Source organism: Mirounga angustirostris, unplaced genomic scaffold (genome assembly GCF_029215605.1).
Source record: "Mirounga angustirostris isolate CCGP_5_RB_7025 unplaced genomic scaffold, mMirAng1.0.hap1 SCAF_10, whole genome shotgun sequence".
In the NCBI taxonomy this organism is placed as follows: Eukaryota; Metazoa; Chordata; class Mammalia; order Carnivora; family Phocidae; genus Mirounga; species Mirounga angustirostris.
Genome location: NW_026991718.1, coordinates 93,029,604 through 93,046,429, shown reverse-complemented (window position 1 = coordinate 93,046,429; position 16,826 = coordinate 93,029,604). Strand labels below are relative to the sequence as shown.

Genomic DNA, 16,826 nt, shown 5'->3' with positions numbered 1-16,826 from the left:
CTAAGCACGTGTCTCTTCAAACCATGAATAATTTCTAGATAACCAACAATTAACTTTCAGAACCCACAATTTAGTTCTAGTGTAACTCTCAAGGTATCAGTAATCTGGCCACTTGTCTAATACATGCGGACAAGAAGACTTTAAGCTTAATAGATCAAGAACCACACCCAAATATATTGATCCAACTTTGAAAAGAATATGTGATCACACATGGACACACAGACACATACAAAGATTGCAATCTCACTAGTAGTCAGGAAAATACATATTGAAAACAGTGGGTTTTCAACATGTCAGTTTGCATTATATATATGCAAATATATATATATATATAATATACATTTTATATATATTAAAAAAATCATCTCCAGGGTTGGTTAGGGAAATTTACATACAACTTCCATATAAGTTTCCATATAAGTTTATATGACCTTTTCGAAAACAATTTGGCAATATCAGTATTTTAAATGTGGATACATTTCCATCTAACAACTTCACATCTAGGCAACCATACAGGAAAAATTCTCCCACGTGTTTGCAAAAAAAAATTAAAAATCACAAGAATATGCTTTGCAGCATTGTTTGTAAAAGTAGAGGGAAGGAAATACATGTCCATCATTTTTTATGTCTTCAAGTAAAATTAAAGAGCCAACAAGAATCTTAAAAGCTAAATGAATTTAACAAACACTTACTTCAAAAAGAAAGAGGATGGAGTCCAGCTCCTCCCTTTGTGACTTATTCCCTGGAATATACAAAAAAAAAACATTAGTTATCATGACAATGTGTAAATTTTAGGATATTAAAAATTATGTTATCTTGAAAACATTTAAGCTTCAACATACACTCATTTATTCAAAAACTACCAGGAGGTAGCATGGAATCCGTGTCAGGAATGTAGATAGATACCCAAACCACACCGCCTGAGTCCACCTCTAGCAGAGCCACTCCTTGCTAGCTGTTTAAACACAGCCTCCACGTTTTCCGAGTCAACCCGTAGATGGCAATTTATTCATTTCTCAATTCGTTACTTATGGGCTCAAATTATGAAGGAATGCACAGCAGAAGCAAAGAAAGCATTCTACCTTTTTTGATGTGAAGAGGCACAGAGCAGTCATAACTATGAAAAGCCATGCATGTCTTCAGGCCATGTGCACTTGTCCTTTTGACAGTGACAATAATAGAAACTACAAAACCTATAGCAGCCGGTTACATTTATTGTCCAGTCTCTGTGCCAAGGGCCCTGGGCTAAGTGCCTGCCATTCAGCATCTAACTTAGGAAGAAGCAAACCTTTTCTGTAAAGGGCCAGACAGTGTATATTTTAGGCTTTACAGGCCCCTCTTGTAATCATTCAACTCTGCCATGATGGCGCAAAAGCAGCCATGGGTAACACATAAATGCACTGGGTATGGCTGTGTTCAACAACTTATTTGCATAAACAAGCAGTCAGCTGCAAGTTGTGGACCCCTGATCTAACGGAATCCCCACAGCTCTATGAAGTAAGATAAGATGGCATTCGTTCATTGAACATACACTAAAGAATGTCTGTGTCAGAGATTCTTCCAGGCCGTGAGGATACAGGAGTGATACAAAACACAACAATCCTTGCCTTGAGGAAGTTTATATTCTGAGGAGTTTATATTCAATAAATGAGAAAACCAAGAGGGAAGGCTAATGGGGAATGCCAAAATGGGTGGTATTCAGTTCTGACCAGGGAAGTCAGGGAACACCTTGCTGATAAGGTGACATCCGAGCAAAGATCTGAAAAAGGTAAGGAAGGAAGACACATGGACACTTGGGGGTAAGGAAATAAGCCATATGGACATCTGGGAGAAATTTGTTCTGGGCAGAGGGACTGGACAAATTCCTTATGGCTGAGAAAGCCTGGCATGGTCAGGAAACAGCGAGAAGGCCCCCCTTGTGTCTGCAGCGAAGGGGGAGAACTGCCGCAGGTGAGGTTAGAAAGCAGGTAGGGTAAAGGCAGGCAGGTAAGGTGGTCTGAGGCCATTGTAATGACTTCCAGAATTGGGAAGCTATTTGAGGGTATGGCGTGCTGAGTCATGATGTGATATATTTTTAAAGCATCACTCCAGCTGCTCTTCTGAAGAGACTGGCAGGGGCGGGGGGTGGGGGGGATCACAAGTGTGGAAAGGGGTAGACCATTTCTGAGGGCCTAATAATCCAGGTGAGGATAATGGGAGCACCAGCATTACCAGCACAGGCAATGAGAAGAGGCCAATGTTTCTGGATGTATTTTGAAGGCAAAGCCAATAAACTTGGGTTTTGGCCTAAATAACGGAAGGCTGAAGTTATCACAAGATGATTTCATTATTCATAAAAAACATTTTCCTTCATTCTGTTGTTTTGGTACACTTTCTTCCTGGTACTCTAATCAAAACACAGATTGTATTAAAAGCAAGAAACTTGAAAATCTCAACCCTATTTTATTGGTTCTTCATTATGATTCTTTGTAATAGACTGCAAGAATGCAGAATTTTTCCTCTCCTATCAAGAGATGTCTATTTCTCTATTTGCATTGGAGAGGCATGTAACTTGCTCTGGCCAATGTTACATTAACAAATGTGAGGGAAGCACAAGCTTGAAAAGCCTTATGCACTCGCTGAGCTTGGAACCCTAAGGCCAGCATGGAAAGGAGCTCAAGATAACCTGCAAGCATGGAGTGCTCTGGTCAACAGCTTGCCAACCACAAGACATGTAAATGAGGCCATCAACCACCAGCTGATGGGAGAGGCATGAGCCAGCCTAAACCAGAAGAACTGCCCAATAAACCCAGAAAATTGTAAGCTAAATGACTGGTTGTTTTATTAAGGGACTTAGTTTTGGGACGGTTTATAATGCAATTTGTTATACAGCACAAACTAACTGATACACTCTTGAACAACTACATTTTCTTCTAAAAGGACAGAGAGAGCAAAAGGGAGGAAGGAGGAGGGATAGAGGAGCCTTTAAAATGGGGTGTTTTGGTGCAGGGCTTTTTTTAAGACAAGGGATTCTAATATCTTTCTTTGCTATTCTGATTACCCATAATATCACACTTTTTTCCTCCACACACCTGTGAAAAAAAGTTAAGTGGAACAAAACTAGGGAACAGGATAAAAATCAGATTGTTTCATATTTGAATTATCTACCAATTTGGGGGGAAAAACTGAGCAATTAATTGAAAAACAAAAACCAAAACCCCTTGTTGGCATCCTTGGGCACACGGTCGTATTTGACTTGATGACCGTCTAGAAGCTGGAGCATTCTGTAAGACTCTGAGCCATCGGTCTATGTCCGAGGCCACCACAGTGCCTGTGCCACGTTCCTTCCCCTCCATGCCTGATGTCTGCCTCAGGTTCTGCAGAAGCAGTCAGGACATCCATACACTCTTCTCTGCATCCTCTTCTGTATACCTGACTCCATCTCAACCCATGTTCCCCACCACCTTGCACCATCAGTCATCTCCCTTTAGTCAGCCTGCAAACAGGTAAATGCAGCCTGTAAAACCCTCCCCCGACCAAGGTACGCCTTGAGCTATGATCCTCTGTCTTCACCATCAAACTTTCTAAAAGGGTATTCTTGTGTGTAGCCTCCACGGTCTCACCCCCAGCCACTCCATCTCTCTGTCTGGCTTAGGATCCCACTACTCACCTAGACTTTTCTTTCAGTACTCAGTGACAACCTCCTCGATGCACTACCACTTCCTAATCCAGCTGCTCCACAACTTTTTGCATCATCAAACATTGCTGACATTTCATTCCTTGAAATTCTCTCTTCTCTAGGCTTCTGTGACAAAATGCTTTCCTGCCATCGAAGCCTCTTCTCAGCTCCATACACTACTCCTTTATCTTTACTCTTTATCTACCCAATAAAAGAAGGAATTACCCCAAATCCTTAACTGTCACTCTCTCTACAAAGAACACGTCCCTTGGCAACAGCATGATTGCACCTCTCTTCTCCCAAGCTCCCGTCCCTACATTTTTACTGCACAGCCAGAACCTACACCTGGGTGTCCCATGGGCACCTCAACTCAGACTGCCCAAAGCTGCACTCATCCTCCTACCTCCTGAACCTGGCTTCCCTCCAGAGTTCCCACTACTGTTGTGGCAGTTTATGAACCAGACTCAACATTCTGAAAGCATATATGCACCCCTATGCCTACTGCAGCATTACTTACAATAGCCAAGATATGGAAGCAGCCCATGTCCATCAGTAGATGAAGTGGTACATACATATAATGGTATATTACTCAGCCATAAAAAAGAATGAGATCTTGATATTTATGACAGCATGGATGTACCTAGAGGGTATTATGCTAAGCGAAATAAGTCAGAGAAAGACAAATACCATACGATTTCACTCATATGTGGAGTCTAAAAAAAAAACAAAACAAGTGAATAAGCAAGCAAACAAAAAGCGGAATCAAGCCTATAAATACAGAGAACTAATGGTTGTAATAAGGAAGGGGGTAGAGGGATGTATAAAATGAGTGATGGGGAGTGGCTTCCAGTTATGGAATGAAAAAGTCACGGGGATGAAAGGCCCAGCATACTGAATACAATCAGTGGTACTATAATAGCGCTGTACGGTGACAGATGGCAGCTACATTTGTGGTGAGCATAACATATCAACTTGTCAAATCATTACGTTGTACATCTGAAACTAATGTGATATTGTGTGTCGACTATACTCAAGTAAAAAAAATACTTTTTTAATAAATAAAACTGAGTAAAAAAAATAAAAAAAAATAAAAATAAATAAAAAAAATAAAAATAAATAAATTAATAAATAAAACTGAGGTAGAAATAAGTGTGCTAACATGTAAGGATTTCCAAAACGGACTACATGAAAACAAATAAGAAGGTGATGATGGCAGCTAATATTTACTGAGCACATACTATGTGCCATACTCTGTCCTGAAATCCCAGGATACATGTTAACCTGTTTGATGCTGACAGGAGGAAACTGAGTCAGAGAGAGGTGAAGTAACTTGCCCAAGGAGAAACAGCTGGAAGGATAGGGCCAGGACCCAAACCCAGTCTGGCTCCCCAGGCTACAATATCCTGTCACCTAAATACAGAGCAGATTGTGCAGTGTGACATTATTGGCTTGATTTTTCAAAGAATATTTTATATAAGTATATAAGGGTATAACCATAAGCAAATATAAACATCATACATTAATAACACATATAGAAAGAAATGCATGAAACTTTTAATAGTGGTTGCATGCAGAGCAGGACTAGGGGTCTGGGCAAAAACATACGGTTCAATTTTCATTTCAAACCCTTTATTTTTTTTAAAGATTTTATTTAATTATTTGACAGAGAGAGAGAGAGAGAGAGCACAAGCAGGTGGAGTGGTAGGCAGAGGTTGAGGGAGAAGCAGGCTCCCCGCTGAGCAGAGAGCCCGACATGGGGCTCAATCCCAGGATCCCGGGATCATGACCCAAGCCAAAGGCAGACACTTAACCTACTGGGCCATCCAGATGCCCCATTTCAAACCCTTTAGTGGAGTCTGAATTTTTTATAGTGTGCACATATTACTTTTATGTCTTTCTTTTTAAGTATATTATTCCTGTGGAACTCATGACTTCTGCGGGTTTCTCCTTCCATTTTCCCTGAAGCCATTTGTTGTTCAATTAACAGCTGTATGAGAGAAGGTTCCAGGGAAACAAAGATGCTAACCATTGCGATCTCCCAGCTTTGCTAAGAGTCTGGCAAGAAAGGAAGCTTAAAAGCATATAACTTGGGGAGACGAACCATGAGAGACGATGGACTCTGAAACAAACTGAGGGTTCTAGAGGGGAGGGGGGTGGGAGGATGGGTTAGCCTGGTGATGGGTATTAAAGAGGGCACGTTCTGCATGGAGCACTGCGTGTTATGCACAAACAATGCATCATGGAACACTACATCTAAAACTAATGTAATGTATGGTGATTAACATAACAATAAAAAATTTTTTTAAAAAGCATATAACTTGTGACTCATGACACATACAACCTCTAAAACTTTCTGAATGTTAAAAAAAAAAAACTTTGTATATAAAAAATCTTTTTGTAGAAATGCTTACCTTTCAATTTCAAACTATTTTCCAGTGTTATAAAATTTTCATAGAAGATGAAATATATCTGAGAATAGTTGGTCTCAAAAAACTGCTTAAGATCACTTGCATCCACATTATCTGAAAAGAAAAAGTTACCATTATGACAATAATCTTATCAACTATCAGATCAAATATCAGAATTCACAAACAACCTTTTCAGAAATGAAGGAAAGTAAAAACTAGTTTTATCCCCCTATGAGACAAAACAGAACAACAACAATAGTATCCCCACCCATTTGTTCTCCACAAAGAGATCTTAGTTGGCCTGGGGCCCCTCCCCCACAGGCGGACCCCTGCAGGAGACAGATTCAAGGGTATCAGAACCAATGGGGCACAGCTCTCAAAGACCAGCTAGAAGGCCAGAGGTTAGTACAAGTCTGGGGAGGAACAAGATGCCTTCCTATTGGGGTTGGGGAATAGAAGTTCACTGAGGAGAGGGATGGGGTTTGTACATCTGAAAAACAATTTTGCTCCTGGAGTCCTACATGGCCCAGTCTCTCCTCCTTCCCAGCTGACCTAACACCAGCTCAAGAGTACTAGCAGGCACTCCCCAGCATACCCACCCACTTCCACCTGGGCCACTGATCAAAGCCTTCCCTCCAGCTCCCAGGTGAGCTGTTCCACTCCTGTTTGGACACAGGGAGGCCCACCATGTGTTCCTAGAGTTGCCCTGAGCAGTGTTTCTCCCTGTTGCACCAGGTCTGCTCAACCAGGGACTGCAGGTTGTGCAGGGAGCTTAGCCCAGTGGTAACTGCTGGGGCCCAGCAGCAACAGAGGCACTTCATCCAGGGGCCTGAGTATCCCTCACAACTCTGGTCAGAGTACTTATCCACTGTCAACATACCTTTGTACATTTTCCTTGGCTGTACATTTTCCTTGGCAAACAGATTGGTTGTGCCATTTACAACAGGGTCCTGACCAAGGTGTTAGCTCTTGGGAAGAATACACTAGTCATCTCGGGAAAATTAAGAACAGCTTCTTTAAATTTTGCAAGGATTACTCAAGAAACAAATATGCTGCTATTCCATCTATGATAAAGTGGATTCAACTGAATTTTGGGGTTCTAATACTGTAACTATATATGAACACATCCATTACTATATTTAAGTTCTATAAACTTAACACTAATGCTGGTGAATCTAAGGAGTTGTTTTCCTCTGAGAACCACATAGGGCTTTTCATACCAAAAAAAATCTGACCTGGTTCTTTGAAATAATTCACATAAGGTGTGTGTAAAGTCATATCAGCTGCCAATTTCACATTCTATTTTCTGCCCCAAAATAATAGCACAGAGCAATGGAAGTTCCTAGTAACTAACAAATTTACCCGTGTGAAAGCAGGTAGCAATGAAACTAGTCTTATCATTCTTAGGAGCTACATAATCTTGCCAAGGAATCCTTGAGTGCCTTCCACAGAATATGCGCTTCCAAGAAAGGATTCTGTTCATTTTCACCCCAATACGAACTGCTGGCCCACCCACCACTAACTGTTCCTTCTGAAGCATATTTCACCTGCCAGCTCCTATTGGCATTCACTAATAGCTGAAACATCCCCAGCCTGCCCAGAGACTAGGTCAGTGCCTCTGCTATTGCCCCACCAGCTAGTTCTCTCTGGGTTATAAAACATATCTCACTTTACTTAATTCCTGGTGGAATCCCTCCCACTGGAATTCTTGACTTAATTCTGAAGGAATGATAGGTCTTCTCTGTTGGAGATACTACCAACCCTACAGAACCCTCAGTCCATCCCATATGTCATTACGTCTTCTGCATCTAGCACAGTATTTATCTAGTTCAATATTTTCTTGAAGAGTTGAAAAAAAAGAAATGGCCTGTAACATATATGTATGTTAACATGTATAACATAAAATGATAGGATAAAGGCCACAACGTGTAAACCATTAATTAGATCATATGCCTATAGGAAAGAAATGGCCTCACCCACTTTCAATTCCTTGGTACTATCAAGAAAGAGATTTCACCCCTCTGCTGAGGACTCCAGATTTCACCCTCCAAGCTCTACTCTCAAAGCCTGCTGCCAGCTGGATTTCTCCACTTGAGGGACTACAAGGCTCCTCAAATCAAACGTGTCCAAAGGAAAGTATTGTTCTCCCCTCAAATTCTGTTCTTCCCTCAGGGCCCGCCACCCACCCAGCTGCTTGTCATCACAGGTTCTTCTCAATCCTTCACAGCCCATCTCCGGGGTGTCAGTTCTACCTCCAACATGCTCCAACACTGGGTACTTCAAGCCCTCCTCGGCCTTGCCTGGAATATGTCACCATGAATCCTCACCCAGGCTGCAACATGCCCTCTGCCTGGGCTCCTGCTTCCACTCCTCCCCTCTACAGGCCATCCTCCACCATGCAGTCAGCAGAAAGACTGAGCACTGTAAATTAAACCAGGTCATTCCTTCACTCAAAACCTCCCAGTGGCCTCCAGTAGTACTTATAGTCCAAACTCCTGACCACGGCCTACAAGGCCCTGTGTAGTTTCCTCCATTCAATGCCAACCTCATTTCACAGCACTCTGTCCTTCACACCCTACATTCCAGCCATCGTGGTTTCTTTCTATTCCCTGAACTTCTCAAACACGTTTTCCATTTGGGGCATCTCTCATATGCTGTCCCTACCCCCAGATCCCCACATAGCTCATTCCTTCTCATCCTTCAGAACTGGGATCATACATTACCTCTTCAAAGAAACCTAAAAGCGCCCCTGTATGTCACTCTTCACATGCCATCCGCTCACCCTACCTTCTTCCTTCACAGGCTCTACAATGGCTGGATGCCTGACTGCTCACCAGTGAACAGGCCTTGGATACATAATGCCATAAGCAAGCAAGCAGTTTCCCTGGCATTGAGGATGTGGGTGCACTGACACAGCAAGATGACCCAGCAAGGTTACTGGGTGATCGATGACTCCCTCATCTTCCCTGGGTTCCCCTTGGTCCATCAGAGATACTCAAATAGAGCAACCTGAACAAAGAGGGTTCTAGTCAAGGTTGAGGAGCACTCATACGGACTGAGGTGCACTCATGAAACCAAAGTCCAGAAAATAGCCACCTTCCTCCTCAGCCATTCCGTATCTTTCTTGTGGATGAGGTATGAATGGGACAGAACTTCAAATATCCACCATCAAGACTGTTCGATACCTTTCAAGTAACCTGATACACAGGGAAACTAAGAGCATGACATCTGTAACACGTTCAGTTTTATTCATAAATATGAAGACTGCTCACTGGTCTAGGAGTCCTCTTCACATGATTCCCTCCCATAGCACTTAAGATTCATTGAAATTCTCTCATTTATACATTTCCTTCTTCACTGACTGACACTCCACTAGAATGGAAGCGGTATAAGGGCAGGAATCTCATCTGATTTGTTCACAGCTCTATTCCTAGCCCCAGGAACAGAGTTTGGTACCCAAAAGGTACTCAAGGCATATTTGTTAAATGAATAAACAAAAAATAAATATTAAATATTTTATATATCTCTAATTCAGTAACTGGAAGAACTGATTTGTCTGATTGTTTAAAAGCAAGACTCATCGGATGAATATTTAAAAGTAAGCCTAGACCTTAAAGAAGGAGACCACAGATACTGGAATTTAGCATCTTGCAAAAGGGAACACAAGAAAGTAAGAATGGGCTGATTTTTTTTAATATTTTTTTTTAAAGATTTTATTTATTTATTTGAGAGAGAGAATGAGATAGAGAGATCATGAGGGTCAGAGGGAGAAGCAGACTCCCTGCTGAGCAGGGAGCCCGATGCGGGACTCAATCCCGGGACTCCAGGATCATGACCTGAGCCGAAGGCAGTCGCTCAACCAACTGAGCCACCCAGGCGCCCCAAGAACGGGCTGATTTTTAACAAGGCTAACTTCAAGAAGCATAGAGATGAGGAGGAAGGCTTTGTTCAGAAAAAAAAAAACAATGAACAACAAACAAACAAAAACAACTATGATCAGAAACATCCTTTAGACAGATATTCTTTATCAATTCACTTGAACATTACTGAGCCAGTACCCATGCAACTTGCCTTGAGCCAAGTGCTAGGAAATTCAAAGAGTGTAAGACACAGGGCCTTTGAGGGTACAGAGGTAAACAAGTAATGCAAAAGGTACCATGACCAAAGCTTATGCAGGGCATCAAAGCAGGGAGTAGACAAAGCCACTTGGGGAGGTTGGGAATATTAATTAATGTTATACATTTATGCTTTAAAAGACACTTTCAGGAATTTCTTTTATTTGACCCTCACCCATAACCCTGTGAGGTAGATGGGGCAGGTGTGATCAAAATAAAGAAACCACAGGTTTTAGATCTTACATGACCTGCCCAAGGTAACACAGTCAGTCAGAGATGTGGGCAGAAATCCCATCTGGTCCCCAACTCAAATCTGAACCACACAAAGGCCTGAGAGAGAAGGGGGACTAAATCAAAACCAGAAATCAGGTCAGGAATATATAAAAATAATCATGTAATTGGGATGTAAAGGAGAGCCAGATGAAAAAGAGCAGGAAGATAAGTGGACAGGTGAGAAATGAGGGGAGTGAGTGGCACTGAACATGGGAACTGCCAATTTCCCCATGAAGGAGCTCACAGCATTCCGCTCCCACAGCACTCGTGGTGAGCAGTGAGGAAGAGGGAGGGGGGACAAGCACTGAACAACAGAGCCCCGGCCGCACACTGCCTTTGAGGTGGTGATTTTCAGTATTTGGCACAGACACTAGCACACTGCCTTACTATCATCACAAAGCCCAGAGAAAGAAGTACATTCAAACCAACCACAGAGAAACAACCAGCAGACAGCTTTCCAGAGCTAGGGGTCATTCCTGAATTTTTTTAAAAAATCTTTAATTTCTCATTCTCCTTTACCACCAACCAAGAGCCAATAAACTGTTTCTATTATTTTCACATTTTATCTCAAAAATAATCTATAAACCACACCAAAAGCTACCATTTCTCCCACTCCTTTGTCCAGCTAAAACCTCTTGTTATTTCTCCCTATCTAGCTGAAAGGCAATAGCAAAGGTTGAGGGCAAAAACCTCCGAAGCAGGGGCACCTGAGTGGCTCAGTCGTTAAGCATCTGTCTTCGGCTCAGGTCATGATCCCAGGGTCCTGGGACTGAGCCCTACCATCGGGCTCTCTGCTCAGTGGGAAGCCTGCTTCTCCCTCTCACACTCCCCCTGCTTGTGTTCCTTCTCCTGCTGTGTCTCTCTCTGTCAAATAAATAAATAAAATCTTTAAAAAAAAAAAAAAAAGTTAGGTGAGGAAAAAAAATCTTTAAAAAAAAAAAGCTCCGAAGCAGACTTTACTAGAAGCAGCTTCTAGTAAAGTCTAGAAGCTACAGGGCCTTGGACAAGTTTTTAAGCACTCTCCTCAATTTCAATCTCAGAAATGGGGCCAACAATGGTTCCTACATCATAGGACTGCCGTGGGGATAAAATGAGCATGTCAGAGTGTAGTCGGCATTATATAAATGTTAGTTGTTTTGTAATTACCTAGCTCCTGACAAAGGCCATCTCACTAGATGGGAATAACCAGCTTCACCTACCTGTGAAGCCATAAAACTCAATGACTCATGAAACTCATACACTTAATGAGACTGGTCTTATTAAATGGAACTTGATCCCAATACAGCAATAAGCACTACCAACAAACAAATCTATGAAAGCAATGGGATTATCCCTCCATTTCCTTCCACATATAATCTTTCTCAATACCATTTCTACTCTTTTTTTTTTTTTTTAAGATTTTATGTATTTATTTGACAGAGAGAGAGATAGCAAGAGCAGCAACACAAGCAGGGGGAGTGGGAGAGGGAGAAGCAGGCTTCCTGCCGAGCAGGGAGCCCAATGCGGGGCTCAATCCCAGGACCCTGGGATCATGACCTGAGCCGAAGGCAGACGCTTAACGACTGAGCCACCCAGGCACCCTCTACTCCTTTTTAATTGAGAGGATCATAATAGAGTCCCACGAAAACCTGCTTCAGCAGACCCCAGGAAGCACCAAAGGAAGGGGAAAGATCCTTATCCCATTCGGGAGCCCCACTGGAAACTCTCAAAAGGAACATGGAGCTCAGTTCAGTTCTTCCCTAGTAAGGAATGACCCTGCCAGTCCTTCCTAACAATCCATCCCTCCCGCTGCCCCCTCCCCGCAGAGAACTAAGAACCTTCCTACACATCAATGTGTAGATGAAGATGGTATCATTTACTATTTTACTCAAATTCCTTAGACAATGGTACTGAAAGCACAATGCGCAAGATTACAGTCTGTTACACAGAAAAAGGGGAAATAAACATTCAAGGTGAACTTGACAACTTAAATAAACATAATTTAGAAACAGAGAGGACAAGGAAAATAAACTAGTCAGACATAAGACAGAAAACACTGACAAGGATAAATGTCATTAGTAGTGCACCCTTACTTAAAAGCTAGTATGACTCTGGTGATTTCACCTTTTAACAACTGCCTTGGTCCTTGTCCTCTTTCCCTCTTGTGGTAGTTTGTAAAAAATGCCACAAATTATTCTTTACCTGAAGCCACACCTCTGGATGATGAACACCCACAAATGATTTGGGGAAACCAGTCATTAGAAATATGACCCAGTGGTGGCTGGAGAACCTCAGGTAGTCTCTGGTCTAAGGGATATGAGGAAACTCATGGAGCAAAGCTGGACCCAACCCCAGTGGAGCCAACCCCAAGCAACCTGCAGCCAGAGGCAGAACCACCCCAGCCTTAGAGATTGGTGAGGAAGAAAAATAGACCCTTGTTGCCACAAGGCCTATGTAAGCCATGAGGTTTGGGAGGGGCTGTTATTCAACATTATTGTGGAAATGTTGATGGGGAAGAAGAAACTCATCACCAAGCAGCTTCACTGGCCATGAAGGCCCGCAAGCCCATGAAGAGATGCCCCAAGGGTAACATTATAAGGAAAAGCAGAAAAAATGGATCTGAGTAACAGAGGCTGCCCATTGATACAAACTTTCTGTCAACAGTAATCCATGCTAACCAGGGTGCAGGCAAGACTCTTTTTCCTGACACTGGCCAGTAGATTTTAGAACCTCCTCTGTGTGCAGTATATTGTGCCAAGGGCAGATGAACGACCCAGAGCTTTGTACCTGGTAAGGAGGTAAAATCCACATAATGAAGCCCTTTCGAGACTCAGAAAGTAATCAGGTCATAAGACAGCAGGTATGCTGATTGTGCTTCAATGGTAAATCAACACTTTCATCATCATTATTATTAAAGAGAAATACACATCTGAAAAATGCATCTATTTACAGACCTAAAAATGTCCCTGGTACTGATCATATGCAAATGCAAAATCCTGATGTGGATGAAATACTAACTTACCTAGCAGATGAAAGGCTCAGCCCCCGTACATCAGGGCTTTGAAAGGAGATGTGGTCAAGGATGTGGTGTGAGAAGTCTGGTGGAAAAGGGTGAATCATGAGTTGGCCCTACTCATCCCCCAAAGTCATCTTGCAGGTAAGGACACCTGATGTGACACCACACCCACCAAAAACCCCACCATGTAAAGTTATTTCTAGAAGTTCTGCAAAGCTTTAAGAACTCAAAGATCAAAGTCCATTCTGCAAGCACACTTTTTCCGATGCCATGGAGACTTCAAATTTCAGAAAAACTCTCTCAAGTGCCATGTTTTCAATCCACATCCACTTTTAGGTATAAACATCATTGGACGTATTTGACATGGAATTACTCCTGGAGTCATCCAGAAGTTAAGCAATAATGTACTGAAGATAACCCTTACTCCACCCCACCTCAACATGAGGAGATCCTCTCCTTGCTCCTGCATGACACCCAGCCCCTATTCCTCACCTCCCCACCACAAGATGCCTGACACCAGACTCCATAACTAGACAACCGTCAGACTAGGCACACACCAGGGATGTCCCCTCTGGCCTTCCCCCTGGTTTCCATCCATGTCCCTAGACATTCAAGCTTCCCACATGACCCACATCTCTGACTGTCACTTCCATACAGCTCTGGGCATCACCTAATCTCACCCCAGCTTCCTAACTACAACCCTTCCACCCCCTATATCCAATAAAGCTTACCAAAACCCCTCTCCTGCACCACATCCCTTCCAGCTCCCCTGAGGGGACTGCTTTGCCGTGGACTATCAGGTAAGCCCTTCATTATCCTACACCACATGCCACCGGGCCTAAGACGAGGTCAACATCCTCCTTGCTCCCCACTGCAATATCCAGACCATGGCACACCAACACTTCCCTGCTATTCAAACAACCAGTCTACATGCCAACGAGCCCACCCACCCGAGCTGCACACAGTCTTTCACTCACCCCAGCACGCTCTCAGAAGATTTCAGGGCCTGGCTCACTCTTTCTCTTGTAACCAGCACTGATTTCAGCATTTGCAAAGGTCGTGCCTGACTTCCTCACCCCAACGAGGCTGTCCTCCACCCCCTCTCCCACCATGCATGTCCACAGCACAACCTAGACCCAGGCACTGCTTGTCACCTCCCCACATCTGGGGTCCCAGTTTCATTCCTCTCTCCTGTCGCCTGCCATTTGTCCTTGTCCCTGCTCACCCCTTCTAGAAAGCTAATTCCAGCAACCCTTCAACCCTACCAGGCCCTTGAAACCAAAGACCCCATCATCTATCTGGTCACTATCTATGCTCCTTAAGTCTTCACTTCTCTTTTCCTCAATTTGGTTTCCATATTCACTCAAGAGCACCCCAGTCTCAGTTTTGACCCTGAATCAGTTGAATGTATTTATGTGTGCACAGGCCAGATGCTAGACATAAAAAGGATTTTTAAAATTGTTTTAAATATTGAATACATATGTGAAAGAATAAGTTTCATAAATATGTAACTTGTGATATATGATAAAAAAAAATAAACACTTTAAGCCCACCCACCCAACCAAGCATCCAAGCCAATCAGGCTTTTGCCCCACCATTCAAATGAGCCCCATCCACACTGTTAATCCAATTTTCAGTCCTCTCCAGGGCTAAGAGCAGATACACATGTGCCTCTACGCCCAAGCACCACCAGTCTGGCCCAAGAGAAGGAAAAGGCCCCTAGAACCCTGGCATAACGATTCTGGAAGCATACTGGGGCCTAAACTATATATTCCTATTTGCAAAAAGTGAACCAAACTCATCTTTTAGCTTTGCTGATAGTTTTGTTTCCTGCATATATTACAGGAATGTTGTATATACCAGTTATAGTGCAAAATTTTAAATTCTTCCCTACTAAGATAGATTATTTTCATTTCTTTATACCTATAAGGTAAACTAGATGTAGAAAGTAAAAGTCTTTCAAGTCAAGAAGATATCAACACTTTGTTATCCAGGACTGACAGTCCACACGTAAACGTAATTCTATGTAAAGATGTACCCCAAGTGTTTGAATTTCTCCCAAATTTTTTCTTGTGATTGAGTTCCAGCTTTAAAGCATTATGGTCTGAGAATATGCAGGGAATAATCTCAATCTTTTGATACCAGTTGAGACCTGATTTGTGACCCAGTATGTGGTCTATTCTGGAGAAAGTTCCATGTGCGCTTGAGAAGAATGAGTATTCTGCTGTTTTAGGGTGGAATGTTCTGTATGTATCTAAGACCTCAATGTGAGACAGGAATCCATCAAAATCCTAGAGGAGAACATAGGCAGTAACCTCTTTGACATCGGCCACGGCAACTTCTTTCTAGAAACATCTCCAAAGGCTAGTGAAACAAAAGCAAAAATGAATTTTTGGGACTTCATCAAGATAAAAAGCTTCTGCACAACAAAGGAAACCGTCAACAAAACAAAGAGACAACCCACAGAATGGGAGAAGATATCTGCAAATGACACTACAGATAAAGGGCTGGTATCCAGGATCTATAAAGAACTTCTCAAACTCAACACCCAAAAAACAAATAATCAAGTCAAAAAATGGGCAGAAAACATGAACAAACACTTCTCCAAAGAAGACATACAAATGGCTAACAGACACATGAAAAAATGTTCATCATCATTAGCCATCAGGGAAATTCAAATCAAAACCAAACTGAGATACCACCTTACACCAGTTAGAATGGCAAAAATTGACAAGGCAAGAAACAATGAACGTTGGAGAGGTTGTGGAGAAAGGCGAACCCTCATACTATTGGTGAGGAATGCAAGTTGGTACAGCCACTTTGGAAAACAGTGTGGAAGTTTCTCAAAAAATTAAAAATAGAGCTACCCTCTGACCCAGGAATTGCACTCCTGGGTATTTACCCCAAAGACACAGATATAGTGAAAAGAAGGGCCATATGCACCCCAACGTTCATAGCAGTAATGTCCGCAATACAATAGCCAAACAGTGGAAAGAGCCGAGATGCCCTTCAAAAGGATCCTAAGACTTTCTTTTTAACCAATATGAAGTACCTATATAACAAAACATAAATACACACCAATGAAATACAATGTTTAAATCAAATGTGCTTCATATACATTTTAATATATCTATTCCTTTGGTAGAATCAAATTTAATCACACTTTTTAAGTCAATGCAAAACTGCTTCTATTTGTCTTGATCTGAATTGGGGCTAGCCTATACTACACTCAAAACCACTCACGAGGGAGTCACTGATAGAAATAAAACAGATAATGCAGGAGCTAGCTGGTAACCTCTATCTGCACCCATCTCCAACAACTAAGGAAGCAGAAAAGTGGTGATGAGGACAGAGAGAGCCATCTTACTTATGCCAAA

General features: G+C 42.3%; 1 protein-coding gene across 12 annotated transcripts in view; it reads right to left on the bottom strand.

Annotated features, from left to right (window-relative positions):
- The window catches only part of RALGAPA2 (Ral GTPase activating protein catalytic subunit alpha 2), a 327,287-nt gene that overhangs the window by 294,364 nt on the left and 16,097 nt on the right, over positions 1 to 16,826 (bottom strand). For 11 of the 12 annotated variants that reach the window (XR_010405762.1, XM_064572731.1, XM_064572744.1 and 8 more), the window contains exons 2-3: positions 6,070 to 6,180; positions 693 to 742 (exon numbers count right to left, since the gene is read on the bottom strand). Coding sequence is in view for 10 of the 12 variants with exons in the window: in XM_064572731.1 (XP_064428801.1) it covers positions 693 to 742; positions 6,070 to 6,180 (161 nt within the window). In the remaining 2 variants the exon portion in view is untranslated. Of the gene's footprint in view, positions 1 to 692; positions 743 to 6,069; positions 6,181 to 16,826 lie in introns of those variants that run through there. The other variant, XM_064572742.1, reaches the window with a different exon arrangement.